General features: G+C 35.5%; 1 protein-coding gene and 1 pseudogene across 1 annotated transcript in view; one reads left to right on the top strand and one right to left on the bottom strand.

Moving 5' to 3' along the window:
* Hsf5 (heat shock transcription factor 5) overlaps positions 1–20,244 on the top strand; it is a 40,427-nt gene that overhangs the window by 17,306 nt on the left and 2,877 nt on the right. Inside the window, exons 4-5 of the mRNA XM_076871251.1 lie at positions 1,244–1,765; positions 4,041–4,218. Coding sequence (XP_076727366.1) covers positions 1,244–1,765; positions 4,041–4,218 — 700 coding nt within the window. The remainder of the gene's footprint in view (positions 1–1,243; positions 1,766–4,040; positions 4,219–20,244) is intronic.
* On the bottom strand, positions 19,101–19,549 carry LOC143410896 (protein Mdm4-like; annotated as a pseudogene).

The raw sequence follows: 20,244 nt of genomic DNA, 5'->3' as shown, positions 1-20,244 counted from the left end.
TTTTAGGAAAAAGAAATAAGGGGACATAAAATTTAAAAATTGAAAAAGGAAAAGCATTTCAGAGTACATCCTGAAAATCAGTGCAGTTAGACTGTAGTGAGAATGTGTATCAAAGGTCAGTATATTGTCATAGTTGAGAGCAAAAGATCTAAAGTCAGGCAAACCTTGAAACCTGGCTCTGTCAGTTATTTCATTGCTACTTTGATTAAATTAAGATATTTCTCTGAACCTCAGTTTTATCATTTGGAAATGGAGAATATCACCTGTCATGGGGTTCTTATGGGCATTAAATGAAATAATTATTATATAGAGTATTTTTTATGTTCCTGTCATATAGTAAAGACTCATGGTACTATGGTAATAGCTTGATACTTATACTCTTTGAATTTACATAATTTATTGGGCATTAACCTCCTAAAACTCATTGATATCATCATTGTAGTACATTTGACAACATTAATTCTTTGTATCTGTTTATTCATAGCTCTTCTGTATTTTATGTTTATAACTGAGATAATTAGCAAACATATTGAAAGCCTGCTTTGTGCAAAACACTATATATGTAAATAAATAATTTAGACATTTGTATGAAGATCTTTATGTCTTCATACATTATTTAGATAAGTATTAATAGATACATATGTAGGTTTATGGATATGTCTTAAAGATATAAAACTAAATGCACAGCTATTCTGGTTTGTTGTTTCATTATCGAAAGTAATCTCAGGAACCAAAGGACATTGATAATTCTATCCATTTTTTTCCCCAGATCATTTGGAGCAGAATTCAGTACCTTCCCCTGATTCTGTAGAAGGATTGGTGGATTTATGGGCATCTTGTGTTTGCCATTTACTTGCTGTATTCCTGAGATAGTATAACATAAATAAAATAATGTTTTGACTATAAACCTTTATGGAAGAATTTGGTTATATAGACATTCGATCGGCAAATGGGAATTTAGATATTATAGCTTTTTGCTTTTGTGAGCTTGAACCCTGAGAATTAGTGCTTTACTCCAGTATTAAACTTAGTATAATGGCTGACATATGGGAGATACTAAATAAATATTAACAATACATTTGAAGCTGCCATTGCTGAAAAGATTAGCATTCAGATTTTCTTAGTGATCTTTAAGCTTATAAGTCATATGTGCTAAGCATTGGTGAGCCTAAATGTTGTTTCTTTCCTCCTTAATCTCATATTTGATTTTCTATCCAAACAGTCCTATTTTCTCTTTTCCCAGAATCCTCCAATGCAATCCTCCTATCCAGTTGAATTTTTGCCTTCTAATTGGCCTTGCAGTGCTACTGATGAAAATAAAAAGACGGAAGTAAACCTAGAGGCTGTCTTTCAGATAGTAGATGAGTTGCATTCCTCCCCTAAATTGGAGATGGTGAAGGTGGAACCTGTTGAGAATCAGTGCCCAACATCTCAGTCTAACAGAGGCCAACATATCCTAGCTAATTCAAGCAACAGCAATCCATCGTCCACAAGTCAGGCTAGCCAGCTGGAGCCACTTACTCCTGTAGGCTCAGATATTACATCTTTTGTGGTTGGAACAGAACAAGCAATTACCTGCTCTCTACCACAGTCACCTGAGTACATCTATACCATCCACACAGCTCAACCTGTGGAAAATAGCACAATGCAGGAATCTGCAGCCATTCAACAAGCTCACGTCAAACTGAAGGAGCAGCTAAGTCATAATCCATCTCCATCTTCAGTAGTATTTGTGCAGGAAGGGCTACCATTCAACACACACCAGGTAAGAGGGCAAACAAAAGAATTATAAAAAAGTTCAAAGTACACAATGCTTCTTGTTAAAGAATCTTCTAGTGGAATTTTTCTAGGTTTTATTTGGGTTTAATACCAGTTCATCTCACTTTCCAAAAGGATCATGTCCCTGTGGTTCTGCACGAAAGATTCATAAAGGAGTTACCTTAACCCCTAGACATCATCTTACTATTATTGTAGTTTGAAGTGGCAGACTGGGCATTAAAACTTGTTTTCATATTAAAATCAGCCTTTGAGTTTTGCTTCCTATTTTAATTTGGATGGACTAGATATGCCTGACTAATATAGAGTGGTTTATTTGCCAGATGATATAAGGATTTTCCAAGTTACTTGTTGATGGAGGTAAGGATATGGTTGGAGGTCTTTTCTTACCGTTTTTTTTTTTTTTACAACATCACTGCATTTGAATAATGAATATATTGTGTTCAAACTTCTTACTATTGCTTGCATTCCTAAAGCAGAATTCTGACTGTAGTTTGAGGGACACATTCTGAAGGTAGAGATTAATTCCTTTATTACTGTTAGTATATGACGATAAAATAAATAAACTTTGATTCTAAATAATTAGTAAGAATAACTCATCAAAAGTATATCTAAAGTAACATTATCTTGTGTTAACTTTTTTTTTTTTCTGACTTTAATTTTTTTATGGATCTTAGCCTGATAAACATTTTTCATTTTGGATTTTTTCTTTTTTTCTTCTTTGTGTGTGCGGTGTGTGTGTTACTGGGGATTGAAGTATGAAGTATCAGGAATCCGAACTTGCTAGGCAAAAGCCCTTTTGCTAAACCCCCAGCACTTTTTTTTTTTTTTTTTTTTTTTTTTGAGACAGGGTCTTTCTATGTTGCCCAACCTGGCCTGAAACTTGAGCCTCCTGAGAAGCTGGGATTACAGATGTGTGTCACTAATGCTTGCTGATTTTTTTTTTTCTTTTAATAGGACTGAAAATCTTTTTATTGTTAGATACTCCCAAGATAACTTTTGGTGTGTTTTGTTTTGTTTGCAGCCTTTTTTTTTTTTTTTTTTTTTTAGTTCTAATTTTAGATCCAGATGTCTTAAGATTCCTATCAACTCTTTCCTTTTTGAGCCTAACTATTGAGATCTATTACATTAAGATAAGGATGTTAATTCAGTAGGAAAAAAATTATGTTTTGAATATGTCTGTAGAAAGAATACAAAATTTGTCTTTTTTTCTTCATAGTCACATTTAGAATATTGGATTTTGTATCTTAAAATTGCATGTACACAGTACATGCATTAGTATACTTGAACTCATTAGTATACTTGAACACCACAGCTCATGAAAGCTATTTTTAACTTTTAACCTTGTTTCATTATATAGTTTAATTTTAAATAAATGATAAAGAAATTGAATATTTTAGAAATTGGTCACCTTGACAAAATGATTTAACAATCCAAAGATGATCATTTGTGAAACAAATGAATTTAAATTTTATAGGGACTAAAGCTTATACAATTTTGACTACCTTTTAAAGACAAAGAATACAAAATTAGTAAAATAAAGTATTCAGGTTTTATTGACAGAATTCAACAGGATTATGACTATGATCATCTCAGCATCGCCAACCAGCAGGGGAAATCTGATGGAACATATACTAGAGTAGAAAAAGATGGTGGTCTTAGCCAGTCAGGGTTTAAAATATCTTACTCTCTTATAAGTTAAAAATCATCAAGTCACATGGTAAATCTTTGATCATAATAAGTGAATATTGTAGTTCCACATACATTTCAATGGTTTGAGTATGGGGAAATAAACATCTTACTATTAAATAATTAGATAGCAAGTTAATTAAAGGTACTATTCATAAGGATGAAAAGCTTTATAAGCATGTTTGTTGCATCATGGTTGTGTTGGGGAGGATTCTGGGTATTTGAACACTCTACCACTGAACTACATCTCCAAGCTTTTGTTTATTATTATTATATATATTTTTTGATACCAAGGATTAAACCCATAGGTGCTTAACCATTGAGCCACATCCTCAGCCCTTCTTATTTTTTAATTTTGAGACAGGGTCTTGCTAAATTGCTTAGGGCCTTGCTAAGTTGCTGAGGCTGGCACCCAGTAGCACCTGCCTCAGACTCCCAAGGAGGTAGGTTTATAGGAGTGCACTACTGTGTCTGGCTGGATCATATTTCTATAACACAACCCTCTGATAGATTAATTAACTTTTAGTACATATTTTGGGGAAATCTCAGAATAATAAATGAATTTAATATTTTAGGTGGATGCCAGTATAAAATGCCAGACCAGTCCACCTGAGAATATCTTGCCTTCAGAACAGATGGGATTCCTCATTTCAGAAATGGGGCCAGCTAGCAAATCTAGTAAAGACACAGGCTTATCCACTCCAGCCAGATACAGAGAGCGAAGAAGCAACTCACAACAAGGAAAGTCCCCTGGTAAGGATTATGTAATTTTAAGCTTTAGAATCTATAGCTCTAGAATGCTAGAAATAGAACCACAGTATAAAATTAATATTTAAATGACAGTTTTTCTATGTCTTCACTTATTATTCATGATTGTATTATATCTATCACATTGCTTTTTACATAACTGTAAAAATTATCCTTGTAAAATATGTAATATTTTCCTGATATTGCATATAAGAATTTAAACTTTCAAAAATGCTGAAAATATTTAAGATAAATCAAAGAAATTAGGTTAACTTGAAGAGGGTAACATGAAGGATGACTTAATAACTGTCCTCAGATGCCAAAGACTTATAATTGTAGATGTACTTATTCACTTATTAAAAGACTGTAGGACACAAGGTTATACACTTAAATTGTGATGGGAGGAAATTAGATGGATATAAAAGATAGATCCTAAGTACATAAAAATGCTATAAAGTCTAACTCTATATCAGTAGGATTGTTTTTCTCTTTATTTATTTTTAAAATGTTTTAAAAATATTTTTAGTTGTAGTTGGACACAAATAATACTTTTATTTTATTTGTTTATTTTTATGTGGTGTTGAAGATTGAACCCAGGGCCTTGCACATGGTAGGCAAGCATTCTGCTGAGCCACAACCCCAGACCTTTCTTTTGATTTTTAAGAATCTAGAGGGGATGGGGTTTGAATAATGAATATATTGTATTGAATATATTGCATGTATGTGGCCCTGGGTTCGATCCTCAGCACCATGTAGGAAGGAAGGAAGGAAGGAAGGAAGAAAGAAAGAAAGGAAGAAAGAAAGATATTGTGTCCATCTTGTTTGGGGCACACACTATTGGTTCTACTTTTTTTTTTTTCCTTTCTGGTTTTTTTTTTTTTTTTTTGAATATCAAGAAACTATCACCTCTGGCTTTCTTGTCCAAGGAGTCTCTAATTTGTTCATATCTTTGTTTGTATGTGGTGCCGCACGCATGCCAGGCGAGCATGCTAAGGCTTGAGCCACATCCCTACCCACTTGTTCATTATTCTTAAAGGTAGCCTCATCTGCAGTGGTCCTCATGGAGTATGTGTTCTTTTGTTGGAATGATCCAGCTTTTGTTAACTATTTTCTACAAGAATAAATCTAAAGTGTCTGAGGATTAACTTTAGGGGCTGAACAATTACACTTCTTAGCATACCAGACTTGTTAATTCTCAGGCATTTTAATTAACAACAGTAACAACAATAGGCATTTGCATAAAAAGCAACAACAACAACTTGGAGCCAAGTGCTGTGGTGTATACCTGTAATCCCAGCTATAAAAAAGCTGAGGGAGGAGGATCACAAATTCAAAACCAGCCTGGTCAACTTAGTGGATCCTGTCTCAAAAAATAAAAGGACTGGGGATATTTGCTCAGAGGTAGAACAGGCCTGAGTTTAATCCCTGGTACCACAAGAAACAAAAAACAAATCAAAAGTTGGTAGATGACTGCTTTGTTGGCCTTGCTTGGGTCATTCCAGTTGAAAGCCAGGGATCTCATTTTAGGTAGTGTTAAGCTTAACAAGTCTGATATTTGATTTGCAGTCTATGCTTTTCCCATTCCCTAATGGTACCTACATTGATATCATCTGAGAGTGGGTTGAATCTTTGCAGTAGAGCTCTCTCCCATTGTCTATCAGAGATTCTCCTCCACCCTCCCCCCTCCCCGCTCTGTACTAGGGATTGAACTCAGGGGCACTCAACCACTGAGCCACATCCTCAGCCCTATTTTGTATTTTATTTAAAGACAGGGTCTCAGGGAGTAGCATAGTGTCTCGCCATTTCTGAGGCTGGCTTTGAACTCATAATCCTCCTGTCTCAGCCTCCCAAGCCACCGGGATTACGGGCATGCTCCAGTGTGCCCGGCTGGAAATTTTTCTTTTCTTTCTTTTTTATTTTTGGCAGTACTAGAATTTGAACCCAGGATCTCATGGATATTAGCAAGCACTTTACCACTGAGCTATACCCCCTGCCTTTTTTTTTTTTTTTAAAGAGAGAGAGAGAGAGAGAGAGAGAGAGAGAGAGGGAGAGAGAGAGAGAATTTTTTAATATTTATTTTTTAGTTTTCAGTGGACACAACATCTTTATTTTATTTTCTTATGTGGTGCTGAGGATCGAGCCCAGCGCCCCGCGCATGCCAGGCGAGCACACTACTGCTTGAGCCACATCCCCAGCCGCCCCTCCTGCCTTTTTTATTTTGAGCTTGGGCCTCACTGAATTGCCCAGTCTGGACTTGAACTTGGAATCCTCCTGCCTCTGCTTTCTAAATAGTTGAGGCTATAGTTATGCACACCACTCCTAATTTTCAGAGGTTCTTACAACAGGTGCTTGAGAAAAGGTTGAGGCTCCCTTGGGTTTCTGAAGCAATTGGATGTATGACCTAAACTAATGAGCTGTAGTGAATAGATTGTCAACTACAGGAAGAGAAATATTCCCATCCATCTTTGCTTGCACACTGGGAACCTCTAGACTGAGCTCATCTCTTCTTTTAGGACTTTGCTGAATGTGTCAATAGTCAACACAGTGTGAATTTTGTCAGCCTTTTTCCTATGGTTGTATGCGCACTTGTTCTGTGGTCTGCCTTCCAGGGTATCACAGGTAGTGAGTTTACCAAATGTTTTGGCACAAATAACAAAGATCACCAACATTCCAGCTTGCTATATCTTAACCACCTACTGTCTGACTAGTAAGCCCATGCCACTTTTTTTTTTTTTTTTGGATACTTGAATTGAACCACTGAGCTATACCCCGAGTGCCCAGAACCACATTTTAAAATTTGAATTATAGCAGCACCTCACATCTAGATTCCAAATTGCCTATTAGGATATAAATTAGAACATCATAATTATATAAATAATACATTAGAATAGAAATTGTAACAAATAAAACAAAAGGGACTAGAGATGAAGCTCAGTGGTAGAGCATTTGCCTAGCATGCATGAGGCCTTAGGTTCAATCACTAGCACCATAAAAGACAACAATGGCTTAAAAAAAAAAATAGAACTTTTTTTTCCTTATGATAAAGCCTATCTTGAGTATAAACTGTCCAGAGTGGCAGTTTCCCTTCTTTCTGCTAGTCCTCAGGTATTGCATGGTTAAAGATGGCTTACCACTCTAGATAGCAGGCTGCTATAAATATCCTTTCCTCATATGCACTAAGTTATCACATATGTTCACATCTTTTTGAACAGAACTTAAAGTCACAGAAGACCAAGTTCTAGCTATAGGGAAGCTTAGAAATATAGTCTTTGGCTGGGGGCCATTTGCCTATTTAAAAGAATACCATAGGACTGGAGATGTAGCTCAGTAGTGGAGTGCTTGCTTAGCATGCACGAGGGTCTGGGTTCAATCTTCAGCACCACAAAAATAATAACTATTAAAATAACACCATGATGTTAAGAATGAGAATCAGTGTTAGGAGATGACTAGCATGGCCTTAAGGAAAATACTTACCACATAAATGTATGTATCAATATTACAGACGAACCTCTTACAAATCAGTAAGAAAAATGCAAACCAATAAAAATAAATAAAATTTAGTTTGGGGGCTGTGGTTGTAGAACAGTGGCAGAGCACTCACCTAGCACAGTGAGGCATTGGGTTTGATCCTCAGCACCACCTAAAAATAAACAAAATAGGGGCTGGGGCTGGGGCTGAGGCTCAGTGGTAGCGCACTTGCCTGGCATATGTGAGGCACTGGGTTCGATTGTCAGCACCACATATAAATAAATACAATAAAGGTCTACCAACAACTAAAAAAATATTTTAAAAAATAAACAAAATAAAGGCATTCTGTTCATCTACAACTGCAAAAAAAATTTTAAATTATATTGGGGGATAGGGTTGTGGCTCAGTGGTAGAGCACTTGCCTGACATGAGTGAGATATGGGTTCTGTCCTCAGCACTACATAAAATAATAAAGATATTGTGTCCATCCACAACTAAAAACAAATTATATTAGTATGCAGTTTAGAAGAAATAAAAATGACTAATAAATATATAAAAAGATATTCAACCTTTGTTTACCAGAGAAATACAAATTAAACCAGCTATTTTTCTTCAATCTAATTGGCAAAACTTTAGCTGTTCCTAATAATAGTCTTGGTAAAGTTGTAAGGAAGCTGGGTGTGATGGTGCATACCTGTAATCCCAGCTATTTGGGAGGCTGAGACAGGAAGATTTGAAAGTCCAAGGCTAGCCTGGGCAATTTAATGAAACCCTTTACCAAAATAAAAAAGAAAAGGACTGGGGATGTAGCTCAGTGGTAGAGTGCCCCTGTGTTCAATCCCCAGTAGCACCCAAAAACATGGTGTAGGAAAAAAGGAACCCCCTATATGCTGCAACTGGAATGTAAAAGTCTATTGCCTTTTGAAGGGAGTGCAGTTTTTCATTATCTATAAATAATTAAATTACTCATGTGTTTTATTTTTTTTTTTTGCCCTATTTCAATATTTTATTTTATTTTTTTTTTTCAGTTTTATTTACTTTTTTTTTTAATTAATTTTTATTGTAGGTTGTTCAAAACATTACATAGTTCTTGATATATCATATTTCACACTTTGATTCAAGTGGGATATGAGCTCCCATTTTTACCCCATATACAGATTGCAGAATCACTTCAGTTGCACAACCATTGATTTACATATTGCCATTCTGGAGTTTGTTGTATTCTGTGCCTTTCCTATCCTCTACTATCCCCCCTCCCCTCTCCCCTCCCCTCTTCTCTCTCTACCCCCTCTACTGTAATTCATTTCTCCCCCTTATATTTTCCCTCCTTTCCCCTCACTTCCTCTTGTATGTAATTTTGTATACCCCTGAGGGTCTCCTTCCATTTACATGCAATTTCCCTTCTCTCTCCCTTTCCCTCCCACCCCTCATCCCTGTTTAATGTTAATCTTCTTCTCATGCTCTTCGTCCCTACTCTGTTCTTAGTTACTCTCCTTATATCAAAGAAGACATTTGGCATTTGTTTTTAAGGGATTGGCTAGCTTCACTTAGCATAATCTGCTCTAATGCCATCCATTTCCCTCCAAATTCTATGATTTTGTCATTTCTTAATGCAGAGTAATACTCCATTGTGTATAAATGCCACATTTTTTTTATCCATTCGTCTATTGAAGGGCATCTAGGTTGGTTCCACAGTCTTGCTATTGTGAATTGTGCTGCTATGAACATGGATGTAGCAGTGTCCCTATAGTGTGCTCTTTTTAGGTCTTTGGGGAATAGACCGAGTAGTGGAATAGCTGGATCAAATGGTGGTTCCATTCCGAGCTTTCCAAGAAATCTCCATACTGCTTTCCAAATTGGCCGCACCAATTTGCAGTCCCACCAGCAATGTGCAAGAGTACCCTTTTCCCCACATCCTCGCCAGCACTTGTTGCTGTTTGACTTCCTAATGGCTGCCAATCTTACTGGAGTGAGATGGTATCTTAGGGTGGTTTTGATTTGCATTTCTCTGACTGCTAGAGATGGTGAGCATTTTTTCATATACTTGTTGATTGATTGTATGTCCTCCTCTGAGAAATTTCTATTCAGGTCCTTGGCCCATTTGTTGATTGGGTTATTCGTTATCTCATTGTCTAATTTTTTTAGTTCTTTGTATATTCTGGATATTAGGGCTCTGTCTGAAGTGTGAGGAGTAAAGATTTGTTCCCAGGACGTAGGCTCCCTATTTACCTCTCTTATTGTTTCTTTTGCTGAGAAAAAACTTTTTAGTTTGAGTAAGTCCCATTTGTTGATTCTAGTTATTAACTGTTGTGCTGTGGGTGTCCTATTGAGGAATTTGGAGCCCGACCCCACAGTATGTAGATCATAGCCAACTTTTTCTTCTATCAGACGCCATGTCTCTGATTTGATATCAAGTTCCTTGATCCACTTTGAGTTAACTTTTGTGCATGGCGAGAGAAAGGGATTCAGTTTCATTTTGTTGCATATGGATTTCCAGTTTTCCCAACACCATTTGTTGAAGATGCTATCCTTCTTCCATTGCATGCTTTTAGCCCCTTTATCAAATATAAGATAGTTGTAGTTTTGTGGATTGGTTTCTGTGTCCTCTATTCTGTACCATTGGTCCACCTGCCTGTTTTGGTACCAGTACCATGCTGTTTTTGTTACTATTGCTCTGTAGTATAGTTTGAAGTCTGGTATAGCTATACCGCCTGATTCACATTTCCTGCTTAGAATTGTTTTTGCTATTCTGGGTCTTTTATTTTTCCATATGAATTTCATGATTGCTTTCTCTATTTCTACAAGAAATGCCGTTGGGATTTTGATTGGCATTGCATTAAACCTATAGAGAACTTTTGGTAATATCGCCATTTTGATGATGTTACTTCTACCTATCCATGAACAGGGTATATTTTTCCATCTTCTAAGATCTTCTTCTATTTCTCTCTTTAGGGTTCTGTAGTTTTCATTGTATAAGTCTTTCACCTCTTTTGTTAGGTTGATTCCCAAGTATTTTATTTTCTTTGAGGATATTGTGAATGGGGTGGTTGTCCTCATTTCCATTTCAGAGGATTTGTCGCTGATATACAGGAATGCCTTTGATTTATGCGTGTTGATTTTATAGCCTGCCACTTACTCATGTGTTTTAACACAAGAATTCTACTACGAATATGTCCTACTGAAATAAGTGTATTCCCAAAGATACCATAAACAAGTTCACTATGGTATTATTTTAATAGCAAAAACCTAGAAAAAGCATAAATACCTGACAGTTGGGAGCTAGATAAATTATAATAAATTCATATAATTAAATGCTGTGCAACCATTTAAGAAAATAGTTTGACAAGTTGTGACCTGGAAATATTTAGTGAACGTTATGTGTCCATAATGTATTAGTGTACAAACAGGTTGCAGCACCATATGCCTAGCACAGTTCCCTTTCTAGAAAGAAAAACGGAAAGCTAAGTGTATGCTGTATAATTATAGAAAAAAAATCTGAAAATGTATGATAAAACTGAAATATGTAATAATGGTGACCTTTGAGAAGACAGAAATAAAGGGTACAGGGATATTTTTAACTTAATTTGTGTATGTATGTATATGAGAGTAGGATTATGGTAAATTTTCTGAATTTTTAAAATTGAATTAAAATCTGAAAATACTAAAAGTAAATACTTTATAGCGTTTCTATAGCATGAATATAAAAGCCTCACAATGGGCCTGGGGTTGTGGCTTAGTGGTAGAGCACTTGCCTGGCATGTGTGAGGCACTGGGTTGGATCCTCAGCACCACATAGAAATAAATAAATAAAGATATTGTGTTCATCTATAACTAAAATAAATAAATATATATATATTTTAAAATATTCACAATAATAGGAATGAGCAAATTTTAAAAAATTTATTTATTCTAATTTGTATGACAGCAGAATGCATTTCAATTATGTTCTAATATATATGACAGCAGAATGCATTTCAATTCATAACATATAGAGCACAATTTTTCATGTCTCTGGTTGTACACAAAGTAGAGTCACACCATTCATGTCTTCATACATGTACTTTAGGTAATGATGCCATCTCAGTCCACCAACTTTCCTACCGCCTTGCCTCCTCCCTTCACCTCCCTCCCCTTTGCCCTGTCTAAAGTTCCTCCCTCCCTCCCATGCTCCCCACCAGCCCCCACATTATGGATCAGCATCCACATATCAGAGAAAACATTTGGCCTTTGTTTTTTTTTGGGATTGGCTTCCTTAGCATGATATTCCCCGACTCCATTCATTTATCTGCAAATGCCATGATTTTATTCTCTTTTAATGCTGAGTATTATTCCATTGTGTGTATATATATATAGCACAGTTTTTATATCCACTCATCTATTGAAGGACATTTAGGTTGGTTCCACAGTTTGCCTATTGTGAATTCAGCTGAAGTGGCTGTGTCCCTGTAGTATGCTGTTTTTAAGTCCTTTGGGTATAAACAGAGGGGTGGGATAGTGGGATAGGTGGTTCCATTCCAAGTTTTCCAAGGAATGCTTTCCAGATTGGTTGCACCAAATTGCAGTCCCACCAGCAATGTATGAGTGTGCCTTTTCCCCCACATCTTCGCTAACACTTATTGTATTCTTAATAGTTGCCATTCTGCCTGGAATAAGATGAAATCTTAGAGTAGTTTTTATTTGCATTTCTCTTAATTGCTAGAGATGTTGAACATTTTTTCATATATTTGTTGACTGATTGTATATAATCTTCTGAGAATTGTCTGTTCAGTTCCTTGGCCAATTTATTGATTGGGTTATTTGTGTATTTGGTGTTAAGTTTTTTGAGTTCTTCGTATATCCTAGAGATTAGTGCTCTATCTGTGAGTGTGGTAAAAATGTGCTCCCATTTTGTAGGCGCTCTCATAACCTCACTGATTGTTTCTTCTGCTGAGAAAAAGCTTTTTAGTTTGAATGCATCCCATTTATTGATTCTTGATTTTATTTCTTGCACTATAGGAGTCTTATTAAGGAAGTCGGGGCCTAATCTGACATGATGAAGATTTGGGCCTTCTTTTTCTTCTATTAGACACAGGGTCTCTGGTTTAATTCCTATGTCCTTGTTCCACTTTGAGTTGAGTTTTTCACATGGTGAGAGATAGGGGCTTAATTTTATTTTACTGCATAGGGATTTCCAGTTTTCCTAGTACCATTTGTTGAAGAGGCTATCTTTTCTCCAATATATGTTTTTGGCGCCTTTGTCTAGTATGAGATAATTGTATTTATGTGGGTTTATTTCTGTGTCCTCTATTCTGTACCATTGGTCTTTAAGTGTATTTTGGTGCCAATCCATGCCATTTTTGTTACTATTACTCTGTAGTATAGTTTAAGGTCTGGTATAGTGAGGCCACCTGCTTTTCTTTTCTTGGTAAGAATTGCTTTGGCTTTTCTGGGTCTCTTATTTTTCCAGATGAATTTCATGATTGCTTTTTCTATGAGGAATGTCATTGAGATTTTGATTGGAATTGCATTAAATTTATATAGTGCTTTTGGTAGTATGGTCATTTTGACAATATTAATTCTACCTACCCAAGAACAAAGGAGATCTTTTCATCTTCTAAGGTCTTCTTTAATTTCTTTCTTTAGTGTTCTATAGTTTTCATTGTAGAGGTCTTTCATCTGTTTTGTCAGAGGATTTGTCACTGATGTAATGAAATGCCTTTGATTTATGGGTGTTGATTTTATATCCCGCTACTTTTCTGAATTCATTTATTCTTGAAGTTTTCTGGTGGAATTTTTTTGGATTCTCTAGGTATAGAATCATGTCATCCACAAATAGTGATAGTTTGAGTTCTTTTCCTATCTTATCCCTTTAATTTATTTTGTCTGGCTAGAGTTTCAAGAACTGTGTTAAATAAAAGTGGTGAAAAAGGGCATCCCTGTCTTCCCTGTCTTGTTCCAGTATTTAGAGGGAATGCTTTCAATTTTTCTCCATTTAGAATGATGTTGGCCTTGGGCTTCGCATAAACAGCATTTACAATGTTGAGATATGTTCCTGTTATCCCTAGTTTTTCTAGTGTTTTGAACATGAAGGGTGCTGTATTTTGTCAAATGCTTTTTCTCCATTTATTGAGATGATCATATGATTGTTATCTTTAAGTCTATTGATATGATGAATTATATTTATTGATTTCTGTGTGTTGAACCAACCTTGTATCCCTGGAATGAACCCCACTTGATCATGGTGCACTATCTTTTTATTATGTTTTTGTATTCGAGCTGCCAGAATTTTATTGAGAATTTTTGCATCTATGTTCATTAGAGATACTGGTCTTGAGTTTTCTTTCTTTGATGTGTCTTTGTCTGGTTTTGGAATCAGGGTGATATTGGCCTCATAGAATGAGTTTGAAAGTGTTCCCTCTTTTTCTATTTCATGGAATAATTTGAGGAGTATTGGTATTAGTTCTTCTTTGAAGGTCTTGTAGAAGAACTCAGATGTGTATCCATCTGGTCCTGGGCTTTTCTTGGTTGGTAGGTTTCTGATGGTGTCTTCTACTTCATTGCTTGAATTTGATCTGTTTAACTTGTGTATATCATCCTGATTCAGTTTGGGCAAATCATATAACTCTAGAAATTTATCGATGCCTTCGATATTTTTTATTCTAGTGGAGTACAAATTTTCAAAATAATTTCTAATTATCTTATGTATTTCTGTAGTGTCCATCATGATATTTTCTTTTTCATCATGGTTGTTAGTAATTTAGTTTTCTCTCTTCTTCATTAGCATGGCTAAGAGGTTATCAATTTTATTTATTTTTTTCAAAGAATCAACTTTTTGTTTTGTCAACTTTTCAATTGTTTCTTTTGTTTCAATTTCATTGATTTCAGCTCTGATTTTAATTATTTCCTGTCTTCTACTTCTTTTGGGGTTGATTTGTTCTTCTTTTTCTAGGGCTTTGAGATGTAATGTTAGGTCATTTATTTGTTGACTTTTTCTTCTTTTAAGGATTGAACTTTATGCAATGAATTTTCCTCTTAGAACTTAGTACTAAAAAAAATTTTAAAAGCTTCATACTAATAGGAATGAGCAATTTATAGAATTTTTAGAAAATATATTTATAGTCCAGATATTAAACTGACTTTCAATGTTTGAATATGATTGACTCAAGCTAACCTTAGCCTACATAAAAATGCCTTTTTAAGATTTCTGGGACTTTTTAGGGCTTGCAAGTGGCTTATTTATTTATTTTTATTTTATTTTTTTAGTTGTAGATGGACACAATATCTTTATTTTTTTTTTATGTGGTGCTGAGTATCGAACCCAGTGCCTCACACCTTTGAGGAAGGCGCGCTACCACTGAGCCCCAGCCTTAGCCCCTTGCAAGTGGCTTTTATTTTCAAGTTTCTACTTCTGCCTAATTCCAGATTTGCCCCTGTCTTGCCTCCCAGAGTTTTTCTCTATTGGCTCCATGCTATACTAAAGCAAGTATTTTTATTTCAGTTCATGCACACAGTCTACCAATGTGCTCTCAGTTCTTTTTTATTTTATTTTTGTTTCTTAGTTTCGAGACAGGGTCTTGCCAAGTTGCTGAGGCTGGCCTTCAACTTGGGATCTGAGGTACAACCCCAGTTCTTTTTTATTTTATTTTTGTTTCTTAGTTTCGAGACAGGGTCTTGCCAAGTTGCTAAGGCTGGCCTTCAACTTGGGATCTTCCTGCCTCAGCCTTACCAGTTATTGGGATTATAGGTGTTTTTTCACCACTCCCAGCCTCCAGGCTCTTCTATAAACAGAATTAGCCCTCTTTCTTTGATGCCTTTCCCCTTCCCCAAGCATTTGCACTAGACAGTTGCATATGCAGCATAATTTCTGAAGATTTGGGGAGGTAGATAAAGTTTACATTTAAAATAGTGCCAGTAATTTTTAATGGAATATTAGCCATGACTCTTCCTGAAAGGCCTTTGGTCACCTTACTACTGTTACCTATCCTTGTCACTAGTCATGGCCTTCTACAAAGTTGCATTCTTTATTTGTACTAGCACCAGACCTTGTCTTCTCTAGTCTCTTCTTCTACATTTTCCTAAGGCCCTTAATTTCTGTTCATTTAGGCAGAGAAGTTTCTCTATTTTCTGATATCTTTGAGAGGCCTCTTCTCCAATCCAAACAACCTATTGAGATATATTTCTCAACAAAGACAGTCACCTTCGTAAGAGGAACTCTGGTGCCTGATGTTAAAATAATTTCCTTTTTTCACTACATGTTATGGTCATAAGTGTAACTGACAAAACAATTAGCACATTAATTATCTTTATTAACTCTTCCTGTTGGTTTTTTTCTAAGTAAGGCCTTATCATTTGGTCAACAGTGTTGATAGATGGTCTTAATTGACCTTGGCTTTCTACTGGGAAGCCTAAGAGTTGTGAAACATTGGCACCATCATAACACCTAATCACACTTTTATTTTATTAAGGACGGGAAACAAATGACATATAATTAAGCAAGAATCTCTCTGCTAAAAAAAAGTTCATTTTTAGAATTAAAGCATAAGCAGAAATATAATTTATTTATTTTTAAAGAGAGAGTGAGGGGGGGAGAGAGAGAGAGAGAATTTTAATATTTATTTTTTTAGTTATTGGCGGACACAACATCTTTGTTTTGTATGTGGTGCTGAGGATCGAACCCGGGCCGCACGCATGCCAGGCGAGGGTGCTACCGCTTGAGCCACATCCCCAGCCCCAGAAATATAATTTATGAAGTTGCAAATTTTTCTTCTCTGATAGAACTTATTCTAACAGTCTATGAAAACATGGCCCTAATAAGGTCCTATGGCATATGACCTCAAGTCAGTGTGAGATGAGGTATGTTACCTACTTGAACCACATAGTTAGAAGGAAGAAAGCTTTTGGTATTAGAAAAACCTAAATGTTGATAAGTCCCAGATCTCAACTCTTAGTCTTTCTCTATTTAATTACTATGTATTCTCAATCAGTCTTATTGCTTTTATTATTATTGATGCTTTTATTATCATTGAATTATTATATTGATGGTTCCTGAATTTATATCCTAAGTGTTAATCTCCGAACTTCAGACTTGTTTATTCTGCTGGGTGCCCTACATAGTTTCAGCATGCCTTTCTGTGATTCTGTCTACTTGGTAGGCTGAAGCAGGAGAATCACAAGCTCCAGGCCAGCTTCAGCAACTTAGTGAGACCCTGTCTCAAAAAAGAAAAAGTTAAAAAGACTGGGGATGTAGCTCAGTGATGGAACACCTCTGGGTTCAATCCTCAGTACTGAAAAAAATGAAAAAATAAATAAATTCTTGGAAAAAAGCTATCTTCAATTGGCATTGAAACCATTTTTAAGTTTATTATTCACCAGCATTACGTACATTCACATTGTTTTGGTGCCATCACCAACATCCATCTCCATAACTCTTTTCCTCTTACAAAATTACAACTCTGTACCCGTTAAATGATCGCTCTCCATTCCCCTGCCTAGCCTATGGCAGCCACCATTCTGCTTTTTGTGGCTGTATCTACTTTTTGTCTTTTTGAGTAGTCTTTTAATTAGCCACAGAGAGATAAGGTTTAAACATCTAAGGAGACAAACTACCCCTTCAGTTTTTTGTTTTTTTTTTAACAAATACTCACTGAAAACTACCCTACTGTATTAGGTACCATATAGATATACAGTTCTATTTTATTGACAATAAAAATTGCATATGTCTTACTAAAAGTTTATTCTATATCTCATTACCATGCTCTGATACTGAAAATTAAGAAATATTTGGGTATGAATTTTATGTTTTATAGACATTTCCTAATTTCCCCTTTTTTTTCTGGAATTAGTTCAAATTGATAGGAAATGTAACTTTTTTAGGTAAAATTTATAAAAAGCCATTTTAAAGCAAACAAGTCAGTAGCCTATAGTGCATTCATAGCAATGTGCAATCTCTATCCAGTTCCAAAATTTTTTCTATATCCCTTCCTTTCTCCAGCCCCTGGAAACTACCAATCTGTCTTCTCTATTTATGGATATACCTACTCTGAATTTTTCATGTAAATGAAATCATGCAGTGTGACCTTTTATGTCTGGTTTGGGACACTAGCATAGTATTTTAAAGTCCATCCGAATTGTAACATGTGTATTGGTACTTCATTTCTTTTTTTTAATATTTATTTTTTAGTTGTAGTTGGACACAATACCTTTATTTATTTATTTTTATGTGATGCTGAGGATTGAACCTAGGGCTTCACACATGCTAGGTGAGCACTCTACCGCTGAGCCACAATCCCAGCCCAGTACTTCATTTCTTTTTGCCAAATGATGTTAGATTGTTTGTATATACCATGATTTGCTTATCTATTTATCTGCTAATAGACATTTGGGCTGTTTCTACCTTTTGCCTATTATGAGTAGGGCAGTTATGAACATGTGTGCACAAGTATTTGTCTGAAACCTGTTTTTCATTCTTTAGGGTATATACCTAGGAGTGGAATTGCTGCATCACATGATAATACTATCTTTACCTTTTTTTTTCAAAATATCAAATCTTCTTTAATATCCCTTAGTTAATATTAATCTGAGTGAAGATGAAACTGTTTTCCATTTGCTTTATTTATGGATTTACCTAAGAAAACACTGACAAAATTATTTTGTGCTTAATAAGAATTAGGTAGCTTACAGGTCTGTCCTTGGGTTTCCAGAGAGGTGTTTACTGGGAAAAGTAATGCAGGACTACTTTGAATATTTCTGTGTCTCCACTGTGTCATGTCCAAAGAATTTGTGGCATAGAATTTCAGTCAACACAGGCAATTCTCTCTTTCCAAGGTAGAGAGAGAATTAGATCAAATTATTCTTTTCCCTTCTCAAATTTCAGTAAAAACCTTTAACAAGATGTAAAGAGTTTGACATCTCTTAGCAACAAGGAAAAGTAGATAGAAACAGAAACAAACAAACAAACAAACAGCATTCTTCAACACAAGTGTACTGTTGGGATTACAACATCTAAAGTTATGGCCAGTACAAAACAGCTTTTCCTGGAAGTTCAAACCTCAGAGGTAACTTCTACATCAGTATCATCACTTAAGGACTTTGAGTCCTTTAGGTAATCATTTTTTTAACTTTAATAATTTTTTTTGTCTCTCACTTTCTCTACTTCCTTGACTTGCTTGCTGAATATAAAGAGCTTCAACTTTTATTTAAACAGCCAATTACTCTGATACTTATTTAGAAAACACAAGTCATCTGTAGTATCTGAAACAATGATAGTACGTAAATCTTGAGCCATTACATATAGGTATATCATCATTTCTTAAATTTCCTAAAAACCCCACCAAGGTTTTTCCTAAAAGCCATCCCATTCATCAAATCCCAGGTCCAGCCTACATGTCTCATCTTGGGTTAAATTTTCTGTTGAATCTTCATCTTCTCTAGAATTTCTGTGTTTATGCTCTAAGGTAGAAAGTATGGGGATTATTGCCTTCTTTGGATCTTTTTCTGGAATTGGAACTTTCTTTTGCACTTTGCTTCAGTTGGTCTTCGTTTGTAATCCTATGCCAAGAGGGGAAGTCTGAATAACATCTGTAGTAGCAGTGATTCTTAGCATATCATAGAGAGGGTGTGGATCTTTCTCAGAAGCACTGACATCCTAAAAGTTTTCCCAAAAGATCTCCACCACAGTATACCATATATGCTCCTATTGATCATAAACTGCTTTACCATTATATATACTGGCCTAGATATAGTACATTACCTCATTATCAGTGAACATTTCTCCTTGGGTATCTGGTCCCTGCAAAATCTTCAAGAGTGGCAGTTTACTGATGAGTTCTAAAGAGATCCTGTAAGCACTGTCAGATGTTGAATGCTAGGCAGAAGTGGAATATGATGTCATTTTGGCAGTGAAGAAATTGCAGTCTATTGATAAAATTTACAACTGCCCCAAGAGTGGCTCCCTCTCTGAGCATGGGGGAGGTGGGTGGCAGTTGTAGGTTCTAAGGCCTTGGCAGCATTTTGAAATCACCTATCTTTAACTTTTTGAGGAACTACCAAAGACATTTTCCAAATGTATTTTCCTTAATGGATGAACTATTTTACATGACTGTCAGCAATGTCCAGTGTTCCAATATTTCTATATCCTTATTAATACTTGTTACTTTCCATTTAAAAATTATTATTAGTGCTATCATAACAGTGTGAAGTAATACTTCATTGTGATTTTGGTTTGCATTTCCCTAGGACCTAAATTCCATAATTTTCCTGTGCTTGTTCGCCATTTGTATATCTTCTTTGGAAAAAATATAATTTTATGAGAACTGTGACAATAATATTCAACTCGATGCCTCCTGTTTTGGTTAAATTTCTTTTGATTGTATTTCCAGTGTTTGTTCTTATAACAGGAATTGATAAACTGGCCCATGAGCCACATCTAGCCTAATTTTACGTGGCCTGCCAACAGCATCGTTTTTGTATTTTTTAATTGTTGGGGGAAAAATCCAAAAGAACATTTCATGATGCATGAAAATTATATGAAATTCAGATTTCAATATATATAAGTAAAATTGTACTGGAATATACAGATATATCCTT

This window comes from Callospermophilus lateralis, chromosome 11, assembly GCF_048772815.1.
Source record: "Callospermophilus lateralis isolate mCalLat2 chromosome 11, mCalLat2.hap1, whole genome shotgun sequence".
Classification (NCBI taxonomy): Eukaryota; Metazoa; Chordata; class Mammalia; order Rodentia; family Sciuridae; genus Callospermophilus; species Callospermophilus lateralis.
This window is presented reverse-complemented; position numbering and strand designations above follow the sequence as displayed.